This window comes from Lepidochelys kempii, chromosome 3 (genome assembly GCF_965140285.1).
Source record: "Lepidochelys kempii isolate rLepKem1 chromosome 3, rLepKem1.hap1, whole genome shotgun sequence".
NCBI classification, from domain to species: domain Eukaryota; kingdom Metazoa; phylum Chordata; order Testudines; family Cheloniidae; genus Lepidochelys; species Lepidochelys kempii.
The window spans coordinates 44,749,836-44,776,801 of record NC_136382.1 but is presented as its reverse complement, the minus strand read 5'-3'; the positions used below and the strand labels follow the sequence as shown (position 1 = coordinate 44,776,801).

General features: G+C 38.6%; 1 protein-coding gene across 2 annotated transcripts in view; it reads left to right on the top strand.

The window, feature by feature from the left end:
• CSMD1 (CUB and Sushi multiple domains 1) overlaps nt 1–26,966 on the top strand; it is a 2,003,711-nt gene that overhangs the window by 306,381 nt on the left and 1,670,364 nt on the right. For both annotated transcript variants that reach the window (XM_073336216.2, XM_073336215.2), the window contains exon 2: nt 8,443–8,659. In XM_073336216.2, the coding sequence (XP_073192317.1) occupies nt 8,443–8,659 (217 nt within the window). The remainder of the gene's footprint in view (nt 1–8,442; nt 8,660–26,966) is intronic.

Below are 26,966 nucleotides of genomic sequence, written 5' to 3'. Positions count from 1 at the left end.
TTAGGTACAGGCTCATATATACATAATAACCTTGAAAAAGGCAGCAATCTGAGCCTTATATCACTAATTCAAGACTCTAAATTCAGTAGTGTTTGTGATTAACCACCATAATCAATGAAAACATGTCCTGATGCTAAAAATTAGGTTTCTAGATTTAAAATATTTTATCGATCGAGTCCATCTTTAGTAGTCTTGTTGGCACCTGGATTAGTGTTCAAAATGATCATTATATTCTCTGTATGCACTTACCAGTCATTTGTCTATTGTTTTTTTTATTTAAAATAGTGGTGGATCTGGAGAAAAGTTACAGAACCTGAACATACCTGAACTTTGAGGGAGTTTGGAGCTGGAGTTTTGGATCCAAACTTCACAGCTCAGGCTATTCTCTATTTTAGATATTTGCTACTTACTGTCTCCATGCTACAGAAGATCTAAGAATTAGATATAAAAGCTTTCCTCCCCTCACCTTTTGCCACTGCATTGTGAGAATTCAATTGTATCCTGATAATACATCCCACTACAAATATGTTGGAATTAGTTCAAATGAAAATATTAGTTGTTTGAGTCATTAGCATTTTTCATTGGTCTGATACATGACAAATATAATTTTCATTAATTTTGGTTGAAATTAGAGAATTTTAGGCTCAGATCTTGCAGTGATGTAATTAATGCATAAATCTACACATATGAGGGTCCCATTGATTTCAGTGGGACTGCTTGAGGGTTTCAAGTTATGCATGTGCTTGTATCTGCAGTATATGAACTTTAGGGCTTGCTTACTGGCACTGAAAAGGGATGGGGTGATGACAATTAAGAGCCTAGCATGGGAGAGATAAGTAATGTGTAAACTTTCCACACGGCAGTGCCAAAGCAACTTGGTGTTGACTTGAAACATTATAGTGGTTTAAAAAACAAATACCCCCCCACACACACCAAACTTAGATTCATTGATTCATAGATATTTAGGTCAGAAGGGACCATTATGATCATCTAGTCTGACCTCCTGCACAACGCAGGCCACAGAATTTCACCCACCACTCCTGCGGAAAACCTCACATCTGTGCTATTGAAGTCCTCAAATCGTAGTTTAAAGACTTCAAGGAGCAGTCTCAACTTCTCAGCTAATGTCCAAATCCACTAAAGTCACTTAGTCACCCATACTTGAGGTGCTTAACTCCCAGTTTTAGGAACCACCATGAACTGGGGAAGGTAGGCATCTGTTCTGCTATCTCACCCATAGGGTCTCATTCAGTAGGTGTTCTCCAAGACCAAACTAGGTCCCATTCAAAATCTGGGGCGGTAGTGATGGCGCCCACCTTATAACTTTTAACACAGTGTAGAGTGACCAGACATACCAATATTTTTGGAGTCATCCCCATATTAGGGACTTTGTCTTATATAGGCAACTATTTCTCCCCCAACCCCCAATTTTTCACACTTGCTATCTGGTCAACCTAGCCCAAGATTCAATTCCTCCCTCTGCCTGATGAGGAGGAGGGATTTGAACAGGCATCTTTCACGTGAGTGCTCTAAACACAGAGCTGTATTCTGATGTGAGGTCACTCAGTCTGTCCTACTGAAACTGTTCCAGTGCATGCAAATAATCAAATAGTCATTGGGCCAGAGTGAGAGTATGATTCTGTAGCATGGTGGTTAGGGCACCTACGTGGGAAATGGGAGACCTGCTGTCCAGTCTCTCTCATCCAGTGACTTTAGCATCACAAAAAATAGACTACAGAGAAGGAAGACATCCCTTAAAACTTTTAGGCCAGAGTATTCACCCAGGACATAGGAAACCACTGGATCAGTCGTCCCCCACACCCCCACCCCGAGAAGGAATTTGAACAGGAATCTGCCACATTTCAGGTCAATGCTCTCACCACTGGGCTATAGGATATTCTGTTGTAAGTCTCCATTAATTGATCTTTTTGAAGTTGTTCCACTTTAATATTTAATTATTCAATTTAATTAATTGGGCCAGAAAGCAAGTGAGAATCACTCTATAGTTAAATGATAATAGCACCCACCTGAGGGGTGGGAGACCCTTCTCCTCATCAGGCAGAGGTGGGACCTTGAACTAAGGGGGGGGGTCTGTCCATTGCAGAAGAGTACCCTACCCTCTGTGCTAGAGGTTATAAGGGAGCCACTCCCCTTTTTCATAGATTTATTTTTATAGTTTCTTGTTCAGAATATATACACTATGTAAAAATCCACTTTCATGGCTCTTTCCACAAACATTTTTAAAATTGTTACTTAAAATATCTAAAAAGAGGACTACAGTGGGTAAGATAGTGGTTGGTAATAAAAACAGCACAGTTATGAAAGTTATTTTCTTTTGCAAGTTATAAGGATATACTGTGAAATTATAGATCCTATGGAGACATAACTACTGGCAAATGTAGTGATTTTTTTTCCTTTTTATGCTTATCACGTTGTATTTTACAGTGAAAGAAACTGAGGCACAGGGAAGCTAGGATTCCATTTGGGGTGCCTCAATTTTGGGATGCCTCAGGTGAGTCTATCTTACTCAAAGTTATTTAGAGCAGCAAAGGGAGCTGGACTTCTGACCCCTCACAATCAGTCTCTCCATAAGCACCCTTTCCAAGGGAAAGACCCACATCTGTCCTTCTCTCCAAGGTAGAATCCTGAAATTCACTCCTATTTCACCAACTGGGAATCTTTAGCAGGTCCAGCTGGGTTTTGCCATCTGCTATAGAACAGTGTGAAAATGCAGAGACAGAACAGCTTATTCAAAACAAAGTGTTATTTATTAATCTATAGGAAAACAACAGAGAGGGAAAGGATGAAATAACAAAAGACATATACACATACCTAAACCTTAGCCATTTCTTGACAGTTTAGGTAGACCTCTATTATCCCAGGCATCCCCATATTGGTTATGGGTGAGGTAACTTCTGCCTTTCAGTCTGACTCCCATTCAGTGACTCCCTGTTTCCTAAGAAGATCATCTTTTAATCACCTTTAAGCTTTTTTTTTTAAAACACTTCCTGCCTGAAGACCTCTGAGGATACAAGCTGGGATTCTTCTTCCCCATCCCACCCAACTTCTGATTACATATTAGTGGAGGTAAATTTCCGAAGAATTAACACCTATGTTGTCTGAATCACAGCAATTGGGACTTTCTACAGCCAGTGCCTTTGATTCCTGCTGACCAAAAGCTAATTAAGGCTGATTTAACTCTTAGCTACCCATTAGCCAGCAACACAGTAACCAACAAAATCACAGCTATATCTAGCACTCATAAAATTAATACAGATATCTCCTGGTATCTTGTTATCTGGTCTCCTGAACCTACATCTTATGCCATAAGCAGAAGAGTATCTTTCTCCCCAAAAGCTCTAAATTATTTAAATATTAAAAAAATACACTAAGAGATGGTGATGATATGATGTCAATTGGGGTACTCATATGACCAAAGTCAAGTATGTGTCTCTCTGCATGTTAGGGCCCTTAGTCTGTAAAGTGCTTTTGGGTGTGATAAATGATATGAACATCCAACATTAAACAATCTGCATTTATGGTGACTCATTTCTCCTTACTGATGTGAATGATAAATACCTACACTGGGAAAAAACAAGTCAATTTCCCCATGTGCCTTTTTCATGCAAATATCTTTGGAAATCAAAATTGTCCATTCAAGAGCAGCAACAAAATATTTGTGAATATCAATAGTAAATATAGTACAAAATACATTAAAATAAAAAAATAATAAAATCCAAGCTGACTGAAGGGTTTCTTGTTACAAACAAAAACTGAGCAAACTGCTGCTTGCTCACAAATACAGGCTGAACTTTGAACTGAGGATGATTTCAGGTATGTCTGAGGCTCAAGCTGAATGTTTTCCCCACATATTGGGACATTATTTCCCTCCATCTCCTGTTAGTCATCACTTATTTTGCTCTGTTTGAAATTCTGGTTTGTACTGGTTGTTTGTGTAGTTTGACTGAAGGTGTGAGTTTAATTGTTTATATTTTTAAAAGCAATAAAAAAAACCCCCTCAGAATAGCTGCAGAGTTGGAGAGTGAACTTTCTTTACATGGTAACTCGAATGGAAATAATTCAGTAGGAGTTTAAATTTACTTATGCCAGTAGGTTTAAAATGCTTGTGAAGATGGGACAATTTAAATGAGTAAGACTTTAAATGTCTCAATACTTTTTAATTCCTTCTTTGCCTGAAGAAAGTACTGTAAAGAATTCTGACTCATTCCAGGTTTACTGTAAGGCAACTTTGACAGTTACCTATATCCAATCTGAAATTGAGTAGCACCTTACTCCACAAGCTGGGTCATTAATTTTGATAGGCCTATATATGAATTAAGATACTCTTCAATAAGCTTATGGATATCAAAATCTAGCCAGAAGTGTTTGGCTGGTAGTGTGAAATGTATCTCTTTTTATTTTATATTTTATTATTCTGAAAAATGTATTATTGAGCAACTTAGTCAACTTATATTTAGATCTATTTCTTTTAATGTTGTGCTTGTCCCCCCCGTCCCCCCCGGGGGTTTTGAAGACTGGTATGGAGGGGTTTTTTTTATGGACTTTTGACCTTGTTTGGGACAGAATTTTTTAGTGCTTGCTTTTGGTATTTTTATTTAAATTTGCCTTTGGTTTTAAAAGTCTATTCTTGACTTAATTTTGTTCTGATATTTATGATTGAGTATAATTTTGTGGTGTTATGCTATATGGGAAATACAGAAAATAACTGTAATGGCATAATTAATCACTAATTATTTCCTAAAAGGTGTATTCCAACACTTTAACAGTGACCATTGAAAGTGACAATGAGCAACATAAATAGTAGAAGTGGAAAATTACAAAGTAAGGCCCTGATCCTGAAAACACATCCACATGATTTACTTGCCTTTACTATGTCTACTTGTGTAAAGTTCAGCAGGAGTGGGGCCTAAATTTATTCTGAAGCCTAAAATAAAGCACTACATGTATGTCGTGAAACATGCACGGTGATTATAAATACAAAGATAGAACAATATGCACATTCTCACGTGTACTGTATATACAGGTACACATATAGGGCCATCACTCAAATTTGTGTCTTTATAGGCACAAGGAGCAAACAAATTGCATCCCCATTCCCTAGATGCTTAGCTTCCACTTCTTTTCCTGAATCAAGGGTCTTTCACAAAGACGACTGTGCAAGTCTGGGCTGATGTAGCTCAAGGGCCTCCATTGATCACAGCCATTATTGTATATTGACATGTCTCCGTACAATCTGTACATAAATGTCATATTAGTGCCAATAACACATTTCATATCCATACAAGCTACTGCACACCTTTTAATAATAGTACAATAGAATTTAATGATGGATCTATTAGATCACAATTGCATTCCCCTGACGATGACTAGATTTTCTTCTGGTGATGTGCCTTGTACAGAGTTAGTTGACACACAAGCTGGAGCATCTGCCAATTATGTTAGTAGATCTTATTTTTAGGGTATTTTTCCTTTTAGTCAGCCTACATGCTCCTTTGCTTAATTTCATCTGACTACTACTCTTTAAATCCTTTTATCTTTAATATTTACATTTCAGTCTGTTCAGGATTTTTAATTGTTCTAGTTGCTCTTCTCTGAATTGCCTCCAATTTATCAACATTTTACTGGTATTGAAGTGTCCAGAACATAATAGAGCATTGTAAATTAGTCTCACCAGTGCTCTATGCTTGTTTTATGATGCAGCCAAAAACAGTGTTATTTTATACTGTATTTCATTTCCAGCTCATATCTAATTTGCTGTTAACTATCTCCCATAAGTCTTTTCATTTACTGTTTGGGAGAGGTGTAGAATGTGACAGCTCTGAATGTTTGACTTATATTTATTGACAAAACAATTACAACCTGGGCAGTGCCTGTGTTCTTTGCCCAGTGCTGCTCTGCTAATATGCTCCATCTCTGACCTGGGTGGGGACTAGTTCCAGGCTTGAAATAAGAGGTCAGTTTCCTGGACCAACAGTTCTTGAACTGGGCTTGCAGAACACTTCTGGTGGTCCATAGAACAGCTTCTCTAAATATCTCTCAATCTTTAGGCATTGATGTTGTTGATAGTTATAGCCAAGGATTATGATTTCCACAGGGTTTTTTTTTTTAACAACAAATTAAAAAAAAAAGTATAATAAAAGCAAATGAATGCAAGCACCTCTTGGCACTGGCCCCTTTATGGTTCTCTTCACATGGCCTCTTCCATAGCCTCTATGATTCTCTAGGCATGACCCCTTTATGGTTCTCTTTTTCAGGTGCTTCTTTGATACAGATTGAATAGTGATCATATTTATGGACAATATCAAAATTGGAAGGGTAATAAACACACAGAAAAACAAAATCGAACTGGTGGAAGAAGAGGTTGTAGACAATGAGGAGAGATAAGGCTGAGTCTCACACTAAGGGCAGGAAATAAAAAGAAAATTCTTGGGGAAGTAACAACGCAGCCTCACTCATCACACTAAAGAATGTTTATTTTCACCTTAATCCTGTTTTAATAGTTTCTGAGGCTTGATCCTGAACATCATAGATTTGGTGTGTTACTCATTTTAAGCACATGGTGTAAAAACTGATAAGGAAGAGAGGGATTGCAGGGTAACTTGAGTCTACATTAATGAGACCTCAGATGTTCAGCCTTGAAATTACTCTGCAAGAGTAAGACTAAAAAGGGGGAAGATTTAGCATGAAAATAAAGTCCTTAGCTGCGGATGAAATTAGAATCAAGTTTCCTTATATATACGCACTCTCGACCTACATTCTGCCCCCTTTCTACCTTGCACTCTTGGATTGTGTTTTGTCATTGATTTGCTCATATTGATAGCCTTTTAAAGTTCCTTTGTTCTTTCTCCCACTTTTTCAGTATCTGCAAAATTAATTAACATAGTAGGTCAGATTCTTCTCTATGCCAGTTACAGAGCTGTAATTTTAAGGGGCAGCTGTGGCCCACATGGTCTTAGGTCAGTTGCCAAGTTGCTTTTAGTAGCTCTGCTTCACCATATTCCCTTGGTCCTCTGGTATCCCCTCGGGGCTCAGATGGAGTGGGGAGGCTCTCACAGAACCTGGCTGTACTGGCTTTCTGTGAGGAGGGAGTTCCTGTATACCAAAGGAATTCCCTGATGGCATTCCTTCTCCCATGGTTGTTGGTGAAGGAATGCAATGGATTGCCAAAGGTTCTATGAGAACATTTGAAAATTCAATTAAACAGTGTATAACTGAAACATGCTGTGTTTCATAATTTAATGCATTCACTGTTCACAAATGTATACTAATGTCTGTATTGGCTTCATATGAAACAATTAGTAGACATATTAGAAAAGCTTTTCCTTTTAATGACCTATTGAATCCCCAGAGCTTTAATATCTAATCATTAGAGTTATTGCTAGATTTAAAATTTAGTAGAAAATGGTTACTTCTTAGTTCCTGCAAATCCTTTTTATTAAATCCTTTTATTAAGATTTAGAAACCTCCCACAAGCATTTGACAGCATTTTTAGAAAAGATTTATACTCCAAGACCTACTAGTGTGAAGTTAAAAATAAAACTAGTCTAAAATAATTTTCTGTTTTAGGTGTAACAATAAATGCTGGGATTATACTTGTTTTTACAGTGCTTGAGCTACACATAAGAATCCAAACATTGTAGTACACAACATGTCCTCAAACTTCTCCCTGTACTAATATTTCATTAATCATAACACAATTTAATTCTAAGCTTCACAGTAATTATGAGCTTCAGTAGCTCTATGGTATGTAGGATTAATGAAACCAGCTACACTGTTAGCAGAAGTGTTCATAGTGAGACAAGAGTATTTGCTGAGGACTTCTTATGAATGAATTGCTGTACCCTCATAAAGTTCTGCAGGAGGCATAAAACTAGAAGTAAGGGCATGATAAGCAGAACCTTCATATATTAATTTTTGAAAGCTGAGAAAATTAACCCTTTCTTTGCTGATTGCATACATTACAGAATATGTACTATATAATGATTTACCGTGATTGCAGGACTCTTAGTGTTCAGTGCAAGTAATTCAGAAACGTGCCTATATTTTAGCTTTCAGTATTAAAATGTGTTTCAGAGTAACACAAACTCTGTTAAGTTTATAGCTTTAAAAAACACTATAAAAACAATGTAGCTTATTGTTCAAACTTTGGTACCTACATTAGGTGACTAAACTTTGCATTTGGGTGCTCAATTTGATACTTAATAACTGCATTAATGACTGACTGCAAGGTTATGGGTGCCTCAGAATGCCCAATGATGGCATTTGAAAAGTGACCCCAGGGAGAAGATTGTTGTGTGGACATATAAAGGATTAATTATCAAACAATTAAGTTCAGGTATAGGTATTGGTTAAAAACAAATGGCATAAAAAGCAGCAGAAAAGTATGACAAAAATGACATAATTTCATTTCTTCTTTTCCAGGTCAGAATTGTGGAGGTTTAGTACAGGGACCAAATGGTACAATAGAAAGTCCCGGATTTCCTCATGGTTATCCAAATTATGCCAACTGCACATGGATCATTATCACAGGAGAACGTAACCGGATACAACTGTCATTTCACACTTTTGCCCTTGAGGAAGATTTTGATATATTGTCAATTTATGATGGACAGCCACAACAAGGCAATTTAAAAGTGAGGTAAAGTACATTCTTTTTTATGTGTTGTATATAATGAATCCATATTCCGACATCATATTTACAGCTACACTCCGTTGATGTTTCAGTGTTTTGGATGAAGTGTGTTGTGAGGACCTGCTTTCTTATGCCTTCCCGTTATTGTTCCTAACGCATCCCACTTGGGGGAAAAATAAGTCGTACTAGCTAAAGAAGCTAATTGAAGTTTCAGATCTGTATGATGACAATTTGGGTGAAAACCACAATAGTTGCAGGATTTTGCCAGACTATAAATTTCCCTCCAGATGTGTAGGATTCAGCACTTAAAAACTAACTTTGTTACAATTGCTGTTTGTAGTGCTCTTTCCATATTCTGTTCAGATACATGGTTTCTCAAGAGCTAAAAACAATTTCAAGTCAATGTCTGTTGTTTGTTGGTTTGTTTTTATTTCTTGTACCTCAGAGCTACATTATATTGATAAAAAAAAATGAATATGAAAGATATGAGTGCAATACCATTAACAGTTTTGACAAAGAGAATGTTCAGATTGTCTGATTGTTGATTCAATCCAAAAAAGTTTAGAGCAGGAGAGATGGTGAAGGTATTGCACTGCTTGCAATCCTTGTGTGCCACATATGGGATATGCATTTTTCAATATACCTAGTTTTTATTTTTAGTATTTGTTTTGCCTTATATCAAAGGAATAATGTTTCTTTTTCTGTCAAATACTTTTAGTACTAATAAGCTAAAATGTGGGGGGGGGGGGTTCACCAAGGTGCATGTATCTGTTAGAAGAAACTTCTTCAGAGACCAGTGTGGCTGCACAGGAGTAAGAGGCATAAACTCTTCAGGTGCAATCCTGGCCTCATTGAAGTCAGTAGGAGTCTTGTCAGGATTTTGGCCCTGAATTTTAACAAGGGCTCAGATATTTGACTCTTCCTCTGACCTTGAGAAAGTCATTTGACCTTTCTCTGCCTGCATTTACCTACTTATAAAATAGAGAGGATACTAGTAAATGCATTTGGGATGATGTAATGATTAATGTCTGCAAAAGTGTTTTGAAGGTGAAAGCAAGATTTGAGCAACAGATCTCTGTTGGCATGTTCCATGTGTTGTAACTTTAATTTATATTTGCCTTTGCTGAACTGAAGACATGCATGGGTGCCCTTCATGTTTGTTACAAATAACAATTACATATTTCATGGAAAATTGCTTAGTAGATATTAGCAAATTATAGTGTTATTTTTCACTGATAGGGTGTAACAGAGAATTGGAACCCTTCATAGAGAATATAGCTATTGATGTCTTTGCATACATTTCCAGATGTATATCAGTGTATTTTCCTTTTGGATAATTAAGCTACATTAATCATCATGCAGTCATTCCTCAGTTACAGATATGAACACATATAACCCTCTCAAATGATTTTAATGGAATCCGATTTTCACATAATTTTCTTTATTAAATCCATTTGATACCCAAATTTTGGTTGTTGTAGCAAAACTACATTGGACTGAAGCAACACACTCAGCAAGCTTAACATGTTGTCTAATCGCTTAAAGCAGCGGCTCTCAATGTTTCCAGACTACTGTACCCCTTTCAGGAGTCTGCTTTGTCTTGTGTACCCCAAAGTTTCACTTCACTTAAAAACTACTTGCTTACAAAATCAGATATAAAAATACAAAAGTGTCATGGCACACTATTACTAAGAAACTGCTTAATTTCTCATTTTTACCATACAATTATAAAATAAATTGATTGGAATATAAATACTGTACTGACATTTCAGTGTATAATATATAGAACAATATAAATAAGTCATTGATGAGATTTTTCTTTCTACTAACTTCACTAGTGTTTTTATGTAGCCTGTTGTAAAACTAAGCAAATATCTAGATGAGTTGATGTACCCCTTGGAAGACCTCTGCCCCAGGGTGCACGTACCCCTGGTTAAGAACCACTGACCTAAAGGATAATTTTGTAAACTGATAGCAAAGCACAATACTGCTGATAAATACTGAGTTTTTAATAGTGACCAACTGTTGAAAAATGTTTTGGGATAATGTAGTGATGTACCAAGTTGATGTAAGCTATGGAAAAAGCAGAGAGAATAAGTAGCTGTAAAGTTTATATCTGTGCATGTGCTTCTTACAATATCACATTTCTTAAAAAAAAATATTTAAAAGTTATGGGGAGAAATTTTGATCTGACCTCAGATACCCATATGTGATATATATGATTTATATGTAGACATTGGTTATTATAAGCCTATGTCTACACTATGAGTTAGAAATGTCATTTCCCCTGCTTGCATACACATACCCACATTAATGAGTGGTTCAGAATACTACCTGTGACAGCAGTGTCTTCTGTCCTCATTGTAGAATCGTGTAATCTAAGTATAAAAAGTCAGATTAATAATATCATGTTATAATCAAATCACATGTGTCAGTTCTATATTATTGAAAAAACTCCTTCTAGCAAAGCATCAGTATTTCATTATCAATCTATGATGAACTCTTCAAAACACAACCAAATTCTAATTAATCTAGGGGAAATACTATAAAATGTATTGTTACTTCTTTGAATTTTATATTTTTGAAGAGTTGTTCATTTCTGATATGCAAACAAGATCATTTCTTATATGAAAACTAACAGCATTTAAGGCAGTACTGGAATTCAAATGTATGATACTCTTGTGGAGGATTGATATGAGTCAGTGGTGCATTGAGCCAACAAGAAAGTTATTACTTATAACTCACTTTCTATTGATTCTGTTGATTTGTTGCTACACTAAAAAGAGTTGTACTTGGTAGCTCAAGTATCATAATTTAGTAGCTGGAAATTTTTTGTAGTCTATTTCTTTGCACTATAGCTATAACATCCTATGTAGCATAGGCACAGACTCCGTCGGTGCTTCGGGGCTGGAGCACCAACAGCGAAAAAATGGTGGGTGCTGAGCACCCCCTCTCCCCCAGCACCTCCTGCCTCTGTCGGGTTCCACCAATCAGCGCCTCCCCCTCCATCCAGGCACCTCCTCCCCACCACAATCAGCTGTTTCGTGACATGCAGGAGGCTGGGGGAAGAGGGAGGAGTGAGGACATGATGCGCTCAGGGGAGAGGGCAGAACAGGGCTGGAAGAGGTGGGGCAGGGTGGAGTGGAGGTGATGCCTGGGTGGGGCCTTGAGGAAAGGGATGGAGTGGGGATGGGCCGTAGGGCAGAGCTGGGAGTTGATCACCCTCCAGCACAATGGAACATCAGCGCCTGTGGTATGTAGTAGTAGAAAGTAGCTTTTTTAAAGAAATAAAGAGAAAAGTATCCAAAGAGACATAGAGAGTGGGATAAGTTCCAGCTACCAAGAAGGGCCAAGGCACCAACAGATGTGAACCGACAATACTAACCTACAAACTAGTGCACCACTGACAGATACATTATCTTCTATGAACAAGGGAATTTAAAACAGACATTTAAGCAATTTTTTACAGTTCAGTTGTCATTTTAAGACCTATTATAATATTTACTTATCTTGTGCAACTGAAAAATGTGAAATGTCAGTTGCTCTAAGTATAAGCTTGGGTTACACCATAACGTCTTTGATTCATATTTGCAAAATCACTGAGGTCAAGTTTTACAAAGAGAAACAAAAAGAGAGACAGGGCAAATGGAACTGCCTGAATGGAAGCCTTTATTAGTGTGTCAGAGTTTCTGTCTGTGGAACCTTATAACTTACAAATTATGTTAGTGTAGTGAACTGTGGCCATACCATATAATTCTGTTATAATGTCATTAGTGTGTGTGCAATTCACACCATTTCAAAGTCAACATTTTTCCAAAAATGACCACAGGATGGTCTAAGATAAACACAGTTGTTATGCTGCCATATTTCAGTTATCAGAGTGTGGTAACTGTTAATAAATGTGGCTGTTACCTGCGGTTTTCTGAACCTGAAAGTACAGTAACTTCTATTCTCCCTTCTTCAAGCAGTTTTTGAAATAAATTGATGGGGACACAACTCCTCCATCTGATAAATGATTGGCATACATGTCAGTGTTTTCACTCCCCCCCCCCAAATCCTTTTTATTACATCTACAGATCACCTCTAAAATAGTAATAATCTAAAGAAACCCAGATATAGTTGCCCAAAGTCTGAGATGACGTTGAGTGGTCAGCAGCAGTTTCTAGTGGGCAGCCTTCCACTTAGCTTCTGGCAAGTGGGATGTCAGCCTCTGAGCTCATAGAAAACTTATCCAAACATCTCCAATTTACACACTTATTTTTTTATAGGTTGCTCAAAACAAAGCACATAACTTTCAAACTAACAACTTTTCTAACATCAACAAGCAGCTCCTAGTCATGAGATCAGCAAAAAACTCATAATCGGGAACACCCAGATCCAAGGTCAGATATCCACACTTCTGCCCATTCTCATGGTTCTTCCAATTTTACTTTCTATCCTTATCTGCAAAATGGCAGCTGCAGCTATTTCATATGCTTATGCAAAGCTCAAGTTATTCCTGACTACATGGCGTTCTTGCTTCCAGTTAATGGTGGCTAAGTGCACAAAGTGGCTGTGGTTTTGTTAAATCAATTTCTCTCATAACATGGCTGTCATTAAAAAGTAACTGTTTGCTTCAGCATTGCCCACATAGGATCTGTTATATAGAATTGAACCATTTTCTGCTAGAGGCCAAAGGCCTTGCTCAGTTTATTCGATGTATTTATTTGGATTGTTACTACTCTTTAACAAAAGAGAATCCATCCAATGCTCTGGGCACCTCTCACAATCTTTTAAAGATAAACTAATACTTTTTAGTTTGTGTTCAGGCAAACTCATATTGGTTATAAATTGATACAAAGTTGTTAATTACACACCTCACTACACACCTGCATGTGTAAATATCTAGTTTGTATCCACAAATGACTCTTTTGGCAGATAGGGTGCATTTGTTGGACCCATATTTGAAAATGTGGTCCTAAATCTACATTTGTAGTTATATGGATGTGGGTTTGTAATGTACTGTATCTTTCCTCTTTTATTATCTGATATGCTTTCTGCTTGTTGCCAATCAACAATAAGTATACTGCTGTCCATATACAATATTGGCTGTTATCAGTTATTATTCAGTTTTTTTAAAATAGATATTTTTGGTTCAATAGGCTAGCCATAAAAATTCAGTAAGCTTATAATAAACAGATTCCTATAATTTTCTAACAAACATAAATGCAGCATACAGTAGAACTTAGTAGGTTGTTCTGCACTGTTTTCCGGAATTATTTGGAGTTGATATGGCTCAGCCTTTCTTCCTGTAGAGGAAGAAGAAACAAATCTTCTTGCCTGTGGACACGTGCTTCATTTGCCTTTTTAAATTCATATTTCCTGTCTCCAGCAGGAAAAAAAGTCTCTTGGTGTGCTTCTGTACTTCATTTCTTTCCTGCTGCTGACTGAGGCCCAATCCTGCTGTCTGTTTTTGCAGATAAAAATATCTCTGAAGTTAAGGTTGGGCCCTTGGTGGTTATTAAGCCACTGTCTTGTATTTCATAAGCTCAGACTTGTGAGATGTCCAGCCTTTTCCACAGTCTGAGTTCTCTTCACAAGTGTTCTGGCAAAGCATTTTTATCTTTGTTCTCTTTGAGATTGAGGAAAGAAACTAATGATTATGAGACTAGTGACTTGCTCTCTCTTTCTAATGAGTTAGTTGCTGGAAAAGTCTGTGAAAGGCAGAACTGTGTGATCAACTTTTTTGCTACTTGGAATTTTGAATGCAGATTTTTATCTTTCCATTGCACATGATTTTGCACAGCCCAAATTCACATCAGGAAAAGCAGTATTTTGAGTAATTTTTTTCAGATTTTTGAATATGTTGTACATCTCTAGAGAATTGTGAATTTACTATTAATACAGAATACTTCTACAACCTAGTATAGTAATCAGTGATTAATGGTGGTTAATGATCCTTGCAAGTTAGTATTATATATTTATGTTAATGACACACCAATGGTAGCACACTGAAATCATGGTGGGTGGCTTTTGTTTATATTGTTTTGTTATTTTTTAAAGTGAAGAACTTTTCTGACTTAACAAGAATGTTATGGTGTGCCCTGACCATTTACAGTAAAAATAGACGCAAATCTAATTGACATTTACCACTCAAGTGTGTTGACACAGTAATGGATACAGGGTTGTGGAGGTGAAAGTGGAGTTGTGCTGGCCACTTATGTGGTAGAAGAGCTTTTTGACCAATGCAAAAATATGTCTAAGAAGTCACTGCTGAGAACTTTGATAATCGGTGACATGCATCCCCAGTTAAGAGATGGTGCAGTGCATAGTATATATACTAGCTGGCAGGGACTGCTCATTTTCATTCTTAGGCAGATCATGCCCCTTCTTGGCTGAAAAAGGAGCTGTGCACCCTATCAAAATCAGATACTCCAAGCGATACCACTGTTGTCATAAAGCCATAAGTGAACTAATAAAAATATTAAATGTAGTTACTCAGGGAGGCAGCCCTGAGGCTACTACTTCAGGAAGAAGGATGATCTGACTAGAACTTGGAAGTCGCCAAGGTGACCATGGGAGGGGCACTAGGAAGCCTGAGACCAAAGAATGAGTTAAGACTGTTCTCTGTTTACTTACTCTCTTGTGGAAGAGAAAAAATCTACTTGAAAGAAATGTGGAGTGGCACTACATAGTTGACCAATATTCTGGGTGAGTTGGAGGGAGAAGCCCCTCACAGTTACATGTGGTACCAGAACTGGGATCTGGCCTGCCTGTGGAATAGAAAATGATCTCTTGTTTGTGACAAAATGGCAGCAGCAGAAGGCTGCAATACAGTGGCCACGAAAATAGCAACAGCAGACTCAGGCCTTGCTTATGCAGTTAATGGAGAATGAACAGAAGCAGCAGGAAGCCCAGTTTGCAGCATCAACAGAGGTGTCAAGAAATCCACTTCCAACAGCAGGAGTGGCTGCAGAAATGATTGGCCCTAGGAGCATCAGGAAACACAATCAGCAATGGAACCCTTGGTTGGCTTGCCCTGGCAGAAGTTTGGACTAGAAAATGATCCCTAGGCCTTCCTCCCTGTGTTAGAGAGGGTGGCAAAGGCAGTGGCCTAGGAGGATTTGACATGGGTGACCTGAATAGCAGTGATGTGCAGGCAGCTTACTGGGTGGTAAACAATGACAAGAAAAACTCCTATCTAGTAATGAAGGTAGCTATTTTAGACTGATTAGGGCTGACTCCTGGGGCATAGGGACACTGGTTTCAGGTGGAACTATTTCCTCCAGAGGCATGACAGCCCAGAAACTGAGATCTTGGAAGGCAGTAGCTCTGCCCTGAGACCAGCTCAATAGAGAGGGTTATGAGCCAGATTATATTGGAATAATTCCTAAAGATTCTACCCACGGGAGTACAGAGCTGGGCAAGGCAGTTTTAGCTGATCTCATGTAGAGAAGCTATGAAGCAAACTGAAGCCTTTTTTGAGGCTGAAGAAGAAGAGCAACCAGGGTGATATGACCAACTTGGGGGGTGGTGGGGTGAACAAGGGATGTCCCAGGGAAGCTGTCAAGGGGAAAAGACCATGAGAGGCTAAAACCTGGGAGAGACACAGGACCTACAAGGGGCCATGTGGCCCCACAGTTTAGCAGAAACACTTGGATGGGATGGACCAAGTGGCCCCATCACATGCTCAGTGTGGCCAGCCCACGTACATTAAATAGAGTTGTCTGGTTATGGAATGTGACTACCTAGGCTGTTACTTACAGCAGGACCAGGTGGTGGGGGTCCACTCAGAATTCAGGGAGGCTGGCTCTGGGTAGTACCAGTTAGATTGAAAATAAGAGTGGCTAAGGGACATGTAAACTCGTTATGTGTGCACTCTTGTCAGGGAAGATTGGTCAAGGATAAATAATAGACCAGCATCTCCCAATACAGGTCTTATGTATCCATGGAGAGATCCACATCTATCCCACAGCCAAAGTTGACCTGGAGATTCAGGGTCAGAGAGTTCGTCTACGTATCAGGGTAGTTAAGAATCTGTCTTCACCAACAGTTCCTAGGAGTCACTGGGGAGGCTTCTCAGTCCGCATAAAGCAGGGACTAAAACAGACCAGGACTAAGGGGGTTAAGGGTTAACTAGAAAAGAAAGTAAGAGGGGTAAAGGTCATAATAAAGATGGCAAAGGGAGGCTGAATGGGGGATAATGACCATCCCCAAAGACTAAGAGATCATTTTAGCAAGTATCAACAAGAGTTCATAGAATCATAGAATATCAGGGTAGGAAGGGACCTCAAGAGGTCATCTAGACCAACCTCCTGCTCAAAGCAGGACCAATCCCCAACTAAATCATTCCAGCCAGGGCTTTGTCAATCCTGACCTTAAACACTTCTAAGGGAGGAGATTCCACCATCTCCCTAGATAACACATTCCAGTGTTTCACCACCCTTCTAGTGAAAAAGTTTTTCCTAATATCCAACCTAAACCTCCCCCACTGCAACTTGAGACCATTACTCCTTGTTCTGTCATCCGCTACCACTGAGAACAATCTAGATCCATCCTCTTTGGAACTCCCTTTCAGGTAGTTGAAAGCAGCTATCAAATCCCCCCTCATTCTTCTTTTCCACAGACTAAACAATCCCAATTCCCTCAGCCTTTCCCCATAAGTCATGTGTTCCAGTCCCCTAATCAATTTTGTTGCCCTCCGCTGGACTCTTTCCAATTTTTCCACATCCTTCTTGTAGTGTGGGGCCCAAAACTGGACACAGTACTCTAGATGAGGCCTCACCAAAGTCAAATAGAGGGGAACGATCACGTCCCTTGATCTGCTGGCAATGCCCCTATTTATACATCCCAAAATGCCATTAGCCTTCTTGGCAACAAGAGCACACTATTGACTCATATCCAGCTTCTCGTCCACTGTAACCCCTAGGTCCTTTTCTGCAGAACTGCTGGCTAGCCATTTGGTCCCTAGTCTGTAGCGGTGCATGGGATTCTTCCGTCCAAAGTGCAAGACTCTGCACTTGTCCTTGTTGAACCTCATCAGATTTCTTTTGGCCCAATCCTCTAATTTGTCTAGGTCCCTCTGTATCCTATCCCTACCCTCCAGCATATCTACCTCTCCTCCCAGTTTAGTGTCATCTGCAAACTTGCTGAGGGTGCAATCCACACCATCCTCCAGATCATTAATGAAGATATTGAACAAAATCGGCCCCAGGACTGACCCTTGGGGCACTCCACTTGATACTGGCTGCCAACTCAACATGGAGCCATTGATCATTAGCTGTTGAGCCCGACAATCTAGCCAGCTTTCTATCCACCTTATAGTCCATTCATCCAGCCCATACTTCTTTAACTTGCTGGCAAGAATACTGTGGGAGACCGTGTCAAAAGCTTTGTTAAAGTCAAGGAACGACACGTCCACTGCTTTCCCCTCATCCACAGAGCCAGTTATCTCATCATAGAAGGCAATTAGATTAGTCAGGCATGACTTTCCCTTGGTGAATCCATGCTGACTGTTCCTGATCATTTTCCTCTCCTCTAAGTGCTTCAGAATTGATTCCTTGAGGACCTGCTCCACGATTTTTCCAGAGACTGAGGTGAGGCTGACTGGCCTGTAGTTCCCAGGATCCTCCTTCTTCCCTTTTTTAAAGATGGGTACTAGGTTAGCCTTTTTCCAGCCGTCCGGGACCTCCCCCAATCGCCATGAATTTTCAAAGATAATGGCCAATGTCTCTGCAATCACATCCGCCAACTCCTTTAGCACTCTCAGATGCAGCGCATCCGGCCTCATGGACTTGTGCTCGTCCAACTTTTCTAAATAGTCCCGAACCACTTCTTTCTTCATGGAGGGCTGGTCCCCTCCTCCCCATGTTGTGCTGCCCAGTGCAGCAGTCTGGGAGCTGACCTTGTTCGTGAAGACAGAGGCAAAAAAAGCATGAGTACATTCGCTTTTTCCACATCCTCTGTCACTAGGTTGCGTCCCTCATTCAGTGAGGGGCCCACACTTTCCTTGACTTTCTTCTTGTTGCTAACATACCTGAAGAAACCCTTCTTGTTACTCTTGGATGATGAGTTGGATGATGTAAGCAGCTCATGGTGGGGGGGAGGGTGGATTATCAAACACCTACTGGCTTTAGAAGAAGAGTTAGCCTGGGTCTGGGTGAAGATTGAGAAAGAGAAGCAACAATGTTTGATCCTGCAAAAAGAATTGTCTCAGACCCAAATAGGGAAAAGTACCAAGGAACTGAAGCCAGCTCAAAGTAAGCCAGCTACTGTGGGAGCCAAGACAGAGTCCCAGTCTCAGCAGAGTACTGTGAGACCCAAATTGAGTCTCAAACCCCGAGGGACCCAACTAACTTCCCCATTATACAGGTTAGTGTGGGGAGTCAGATGGGATCATACCAACAAATAGAGGCTAACATGAGGGGTTTGGCATGGATATAAGGCTCTGGTATGGGGCAGGATATAGCGAATACCACTCTTATAGCTCCCATCCTTCAGACCAGGGAGCTTAAAGAGTGATTGGAAGCAACAGAATGTGAGTTACAGAACCTCAAGCACAGGAAAGAACAACTCATGACAGATCTTCATCTCACTGACAAGGAAGCAGAACACCTACTCGTCACTTTCCATGAACTTGAGACTGAAGTATAAACTTTGTGCAGAGATTGAAAAGCCTATGTAGGTAGGGAACTCAAAGTCTAGGTAAAGAAGGTTAGACTGTATGTTGACTGTGCCAGGTGAGTCTGGGTGTATGACCCCATTGTATAAGACTTTGGGCAACTGGGATTAAGGGTTTTACTAAGGGTTTTGCTTTAGGGACTGTGTTAGGAGCCATGGGACTGGAAAAATACTCAGTGATGGGGCAGTATTTATGTGAAATGCTGCATGGGGTTTCTTATGCTAAGTGACTAAGGAGAATATTTTGGTTGGTTTGGGGAAATTTTGGAGTCCTGGAGTGCTATAAATTATATCTTTGGGGAAACTCGCCCCCATCTATTTTTCCCCTAAAAGGGGAGAGAGATGTCACTGGGCAGCTGGTGCCTGCAAGCAGAGTGGGCCCAGCTCCCCTGTGTCAGAGTAGGTAAGCCCAATGCAGCCAATTAAATGGACTGAGCTATACCTGTGACTATGAAAAGGTTGCTAGAGGCCAAGTGTGGGTGAAATTGATTGGGCCAGGCTTTGCCAGGGGAAGGGAAGCCACAGTGTAGTGGAGCTCCTGTGTTGAGGTCTTATAACAAGTAGCTAGGTGCTCAGGAAGTTGCCAGGATCAGTGTGCTGGTGACCCTGAAACCTGAGAGCAAAGAGTGAGTTAAATGACTGTTTTTGGTTTGTTTACTTGTGAAAGAGAATAAAAGTGCTTGAAAGAGACTGGGTGGGCACCACATCCTCGGCTTATAGCCTGTGGGATAGGACAAGCCCCTCCTTGTTACATATACTCATTTATTATATTTGTATTATAACAATGTCCAGAAGACCCTCCTAGGATCAGGGCTTCAGTTTGGTAAGCTCTGCAAAAACTTAAAAATAGAAGACAGTCCCTGCAACAAAGATCTTAAAGTCAAAATGCTCCTAATTTGTTATTACATCTAAATTCCAAATTAGAAGCACCTGCTATCTCTACTGTGCGGTATCTAGCATCTTATCCATGCAGTATAAATAAGTGGATCAAAGTAATAAAGCTACGTGCACAAGTAGATACTACCTTTTATGTAAATGCAGTAATATTCATATTCCTTGATTGTTTATTTTGTCTGGGTTCCTCATCCCTAAAAACAAAAGCATAAAATTTCCCTATAAGCTCCTCAGAGCCTAAATAATTATAGCTATTATTTTCTGATATTATTAAACTTTTAACTCAAGGAAGATCTATAAAATGCATTATTCTAAACTAACAAATCTAATGGCTACCTGCAGACAGATCAATAATGATACGCAGAGCATTTTAATTTGACAGTTTACTAAGAAAGACCATTTTTGTCGTGATAAATTGAAGCACTGTGATTTTCTGACTGTCAATGAATAAGAAGAATCTTACTCAAGTACAGGCTGTAGAGGAACATCAACAAACGTGCCCAGGTTTCTTTATTATGAACCAATTAATTCAGACCTTTTAATCATACTTCCATGTATGTAAAATTCCCACTCACTCAATTGAATAGACTTGAGTAGCTTTCAGTAAAAGTTGAAAGTACTCATTATTTCCCTGGGGAGCCCAGGCCCATGTAGGAGTCCGACTCAAGTGACTTGCTATGCCTCTTTAAAATCACCCTAAGCTATAAAATATACCCATACATCCCTAAGTTCACTACAGACACATACTCTTCACATGCATTTGCTACATTTGTTTCTTCTCTGAATAATCCAAATATCAATGTCTTTGTGAACAGTGCTGCTGAGATTTTGATAGCTACCTAAGTGGGTTGGATATCTAAATCCAATTATCTTTTCTCCAAGTTTCTGAGGTACTTTGAAAATCTTAAACTGCAATTTTCCACGAACAAGGTATTTTCAATAGTTAGTTTTGTGTGGCTTTGCATGTGGTTGATCTAAAATTATTTGACCCTCTAATTAAACCTGCAATCTGGTATGGAATCTGGACCCATTGCTCTAGAGGATAACTTATTCATCATTTTCATAGTGTTTGAGACCACTTTGCCATCCATACTTCTCAACTCGTTGATTTCTTTTTATAAAGCTCGTTAGTAAAAAGCTGTGTGTGTGTGTCAATGAGTGCAGTTCACATCTGTGCACCACTTAAGACCTCAAAATATGGCTTAAATGGGATTTAAGTGATTCACAGGCCTTGTGAAGGTCCTCTTAACTGGAGTGACTTGATGACCTTAGCTTTCCATTTGAGATCTACATGAGTGTATAATACTAACATTTTAGTACTCAGGTAAAAGCAGTAAATACACATTTCAGGGTTTGTGTTTATTTTTCACAGGCTTTCACTCCTCCCCACCTTATGGCCACTTATTGGGCTGAGAGAAACCCCGGGAGTTGGATTTGTTCCAATATTTACACAATTGGAAACTTAAATATGATAAGAAGACCTAATAAATATCATGTTATCTTGGCCATACAAATAATTAATGTGGCATTAAAACACATATAAACAATTACATGAATACAGACACTAGACCCAACAAAGACTCCTTAAAAATATCCCTGTGTTCAGTGATACAATTGTTTAATTAAAATGGCAGACTCAAAAAAGAGTACATCTTAACCTTAGCAGAGCTGTTGCTCTGCTATAATTATTTCTTATTAATTTGGAAGAGTATTTACTGCAAAATCCCTTTATATTTTAAGAGAGAGAGCCCTGCTAAGGTTATCTACCTTTAAGAGCTTTGATGGGATTATACAGGGTGGGGGAGATGGTGAGAAGATGACACTTCTGTGGTGGGGCATCTGTATTTCCAGAATTGCTTGGAAAAAGACTCATGGTCATCTCTGAATAACAGCCCCATTTTGAATGAACTGGGAAGGCACTGGGGACCCAAGGGACCCAGAAAATCCAGGTGGGTGTGCAGAGTGGCTGAATTCCTGAATTCAGCCTGCCCCTCCCCACCCTCAGTCTGTCTACAGTTTAGTGGTTCCATTCCAGTTGTCAGAGTTTCCTCAGTAAAGTCTCTTTACTTGAATTTTGTGTGATGAAGAGTGAATTTCACCCTAAAAGTCTCGGGAGCCTTTGCATTTGAGATTTAAGCATGCTATGGCAGTGAGTACTAGAGATAGTATTCTTATGAAAGGTAAGACACAGGATTTATTTCAAGTTGCTAGAAAGAAATCATGTCAGTACCGAATCATCTACAGGCTTAGAAGTCATAGGAACTAAATAGAAAAAACTGTAGTTTTAAAAACTGAAACCAATTTGCTATACTGTAAATCATATTTCTAATACAGAAAAGAAGCTACAGAACCAAATTATGAAAAGAATAAAAACTTCTAAAAACAAAACAACTGTCTTGAAGAAAGCCTAATATTACACATATTACCAATCTATTTATATTTGCAATATATAAAAACCAGGCTGGATTTTGCATGGCATGCTGTACACAATCTTTACCAGTAAAACAAGCAAAGGAATTTGTTACATCGTGAATCTATATCATGTACTCCATATTTGTGGGATTAAAGACTGATCCTTGAGGGGTATGTTGCTGTCTGTAGTTATGTAGTCATTTTCTATACAGTTTCTCTCTCTCTCTCTCAGCTTAGTATCATTGACTCTCATTTACTTTCCCTTTTGTTTATATGTGGCAGAAAGCAGAACTTTTGTCCTGTTGTTAAAAATGGTGTATAAAATATTTTTCTAAACCCATATTTTCTTTGGAACAGATTTTGACACCAGTTCTCACCTTACCAAATAGTTGGACACAGTAAGGTGCAACTTGATACCAATATAGATGTTGGAGTCTGGCCATTTGTGATTAAATTAACAAATGTCAAACTCTATTTTCATAGTAATACTAAATAACCATGATAATTATCTATTTAATTAGTACCTTTTAATCTAGCCTCTGTAATCCATTGTACATAAGGCTGACTTATGTTGGTGAAAAGTGCCATTTTTCAGTTAACTAAATAGAAGATCTGACATTTTAACATTAAAATACACAGTACTTTATAGGATGTTGTCAGTATTGTCAGAATATATTTCTGATGGATTAAAATCTGACCAAATAGTAATAATACATTGTTACATCTGCTGGACATTTGATTGTCTGTGTGAAATTAACTGATGATCTCAGTCCATTTTCTGATACAAGAAGCACTGTCATAATTGGCAGTGATTGGCATTGTCACTGGCAGTCTCAGCCAACTGGTCAGGACTGAGTGACCATTGAAGCATAATGAAGATATTTTGCCATGGTGTTGAAGCATCTTGATGGGACAATGTGTGGAACTATGCATTCTCATGGCCTGTGCTCTATTTTCCTGTGGCTAAACAGAGGATGCAGATTCTTCTTCTTTGCTAAATTGGCATATTTCACAAATGATCAATTCCCCATTTAAAAAGCACTCTTGAAAATAATCTAGTCCAAATCAGATAGCCCTTCAATATTTAGCTCAAACCTGAAGGACCTTACTTAATTGCTTACTCAAGAAAGCACCCATTGATGTCAGTGAGGTCCTTGGGTTTTGGCATTTTGTGACTTCCAGTATATTTTTGCAATGGGTGAAATGCAAAAATCTTGAATTGTTTTCTCACTCAGACTCTCATTTGAGTGAAAACTGGATGAGGACCTCAGGATTTGGTCCAATATATTTATCATCATGAAGGCATGCCTGCATGCTGACTGGCTAGAACTAAACATAATGAGGAAATGATACTGATGTTGGTGGCATAGCCCCTTCTGTCTTGACAGGAAACAGCACTGTTGAAACAGATGGACTTTTTGTTTTTCTTTGTCTGTTCTTTTGAAAATTATGTTTCCCTGCATCTGTAGGACTCATTTGTATGCTGACAGAGTACTTCACAAAGAAAGTTACAAGAATAATTTTAAAAAAAATCACATTTGCACTGTAGTTCTATTTGTAGAAGATAGTGTGAACAATGTCACCAAAAGAAAGCAAAATGGCAAAGAAAAGAAAATAACAGATGGTAATATTAGACTACATTACTTATCTTAGTTGCCACAGTAGTTATATTCTTCAGGCATCAGAAAATAAAAATTCATAATTATAACCAGACTAAGTTATTAAAATCTCAATAAAGGTAAACATAGTCCCATCAAGAATTAATAGAAAAAATTTTAAAATCTTATCTATACATTTTAAAATGTTTTAGAACACTGAATAAGGAAAACTAAACTAAACGGAGCATAGGACTGGTAAAATAAGTTCAAGACACATCCAATAGAATAAGCAAAATCTATTATTAATATGTAACAGTATAAAATTTGATTGACTATCAATTCTGTTTCAGTATCAAAAATTCAAAGAAACACAGAATTCAGCAATCAAAGATAAAAAAAATTCCCTTTCCAGCAGATTGTCTTTAAAGTTGTAAAATACAAACTGGTAAAGCTTAATTTAATGTGATAATTTTCAGACAGAATGGGTTCTGTAATCTTATTCAACCAGAATAATTCCTATTGATAAACTGCAGGAAGGTTGAAGTATATTTGTAGAAATTAATATTGCATTCTCTTATTCAAGAGATGGTGCACCTCCTGAAGAGGGCCAACACCAATATTGCAGTATGTGTATAGCTTAATGTTTGCCTCTTACCATCATGTTCAATTAATCTTATTCCCCAAATGCTGCTGCACAAATTGTAATGTTTTTTCCCATGTGTTTACTCTGGGCACGTGTGATCACTTCAGGTAGAATTTGTTTCACAGTTTGGTTGATTATCAGTTGCACCTCCTGTCTCATGTACTAGCATCATTACAACCCTCACATGCATAGCTCTGGAGGGAGCTCATGTGAACGTGTTTCCTGGGCCATGAAATAGGGAGTCCACTAGTAACACAGAGAGTTTGTCAGCAGGGATTCCTTTGCAGAGCTGTGGAGTAACCAGTATGTATGTCTGAAATGGTGGGGAGAAATCTGTTCTTTAGTCCTCAAACCTCTGCACAATGGTGGGGAATGGTGACAGGCTGTCAGGATGAATATCCCCTTTAATCTCTGAACCCTTATATAGGGCTGGGAAGCAACAGGTAGGAATCTGGTGAGGACTAGGTTTTCCTTCTCCCATGTCTGGAAGACAGGAGACTGTGTCAGGGAGCCCTCTATCTTCAGTCCTGTGGGGAGACAGTACCAGTGGTTACCTGTGGTCATATATAAGAATGGCCATACTGGGTCAAATCAAAGGTCCATCTAGCCCAGTATCCTGTCTTCCAACAGTGGCCAATGCCAGGTGCCCCAGAGGGAATGAACAGAACAGGTAATCATCAAGTGATCCATCCCCTGTCACCCATTCCCAGCTTCTGGTAAACAGAAGGTAGGGACACCATCCCTTCCCATCCTAGCTAATAGCCATTGATAGACCTATCCTCCATGTATTTATCTAGTTCATTTTTTGAACCTGTTATAGTCTTGGCCTTCACAACATCCTCTTGCAAGGAGTTCCACAGATTGACTGCACATTGTGTGAAGAAATACTTCCTTTTGTTTGGCTTAAACCTGCTGCCTATTCATTTCATTTGGTGACCCCTAGTTTGTATTTTATGAGAAGGAGTAAATAACACTTCCTTATTTACTTTCTCCACCCAGTTTTATAGCCCTCAATTATATCACCCCTTAATTTTCTCTTTTCCAAACTGAAAAGTCCAGTCTTATTAATCTCTCCTCATATGGAAGCTATTCCATACCCCAATCATTTTTGTTGCCCTTTTCTGAACCTTTTCCAACCCCAATATACCTTTTTTGAGTTGGGGGCAACTATATCTGCATGCAGTATTCAAGATGTGAGCATACTATGGATTTATATAGAGGCAATATGATATTTTCTGTCTTATTATCTATCTCTTTCTTAATGATTCCCAACATTCTGTTCACTTTCTTGACTGCCACTGCACATTGAGTGGATGTTTTCAGAGAACTATCCACAATGACTCCAAGATCTTTCTTAAGTGGTAACAACTAATTTTTATTAGTTTTATCATTTTATATCTATAATTGGGATTATGTTTTCCCATGTCCATTACTTTGAATTTATAATCATAGAATTTCATCTGCCATTTTGTTGTCCAGTCACCCAGTTTTGTGAGATCCTTTTGTAGCTCTTCACAGTCTGCTTAAGACTTAAGTATCTTGAGTAATTTTGTATCATCTGTATCACCTAATTCCAGATCATCCATCTTCAGTCTTTATTATTATATAATCAAGGGATACCTTTGTGTGGATGAAAAATGTTGATTTTGGTATACTGTATACTGGATTTATTCCAGGATAAAGGTTTTCAAATCAACACCTTGATTGTTAAAGTTATGACCATCCATACCACTGTTGGTGTTTAAGTTCATAGCTTTTTTTTTTTTTTTTTTGGTCACATTCTCTAGTCTTTTATTTCATGTTATCAGCTAGTATTCTCCTGTCCTTGGTCAGGAGAGCTTTGACAAAATGGAGTCTCAAGATATTCCATTTTTTGTGTCCTGCATTTTGAACATTGACCTCATTACTTCTTGTTCGTCCTTTCAGTTGTAAAGCTTCCTCTAGTAACATCTCTTTCTACAATAGCGCATAAAGTAGTTGGCAGTCTTATCCAACCAGACATTTTCTTTTTCTCTATCTTGCATTTGTTACCTAATAGTTCATGTTAATTCTCACCTCAGTAAGGTGAATCACCTTTCCAACTTCTGTTGAGTGGTGTTTTATTAGG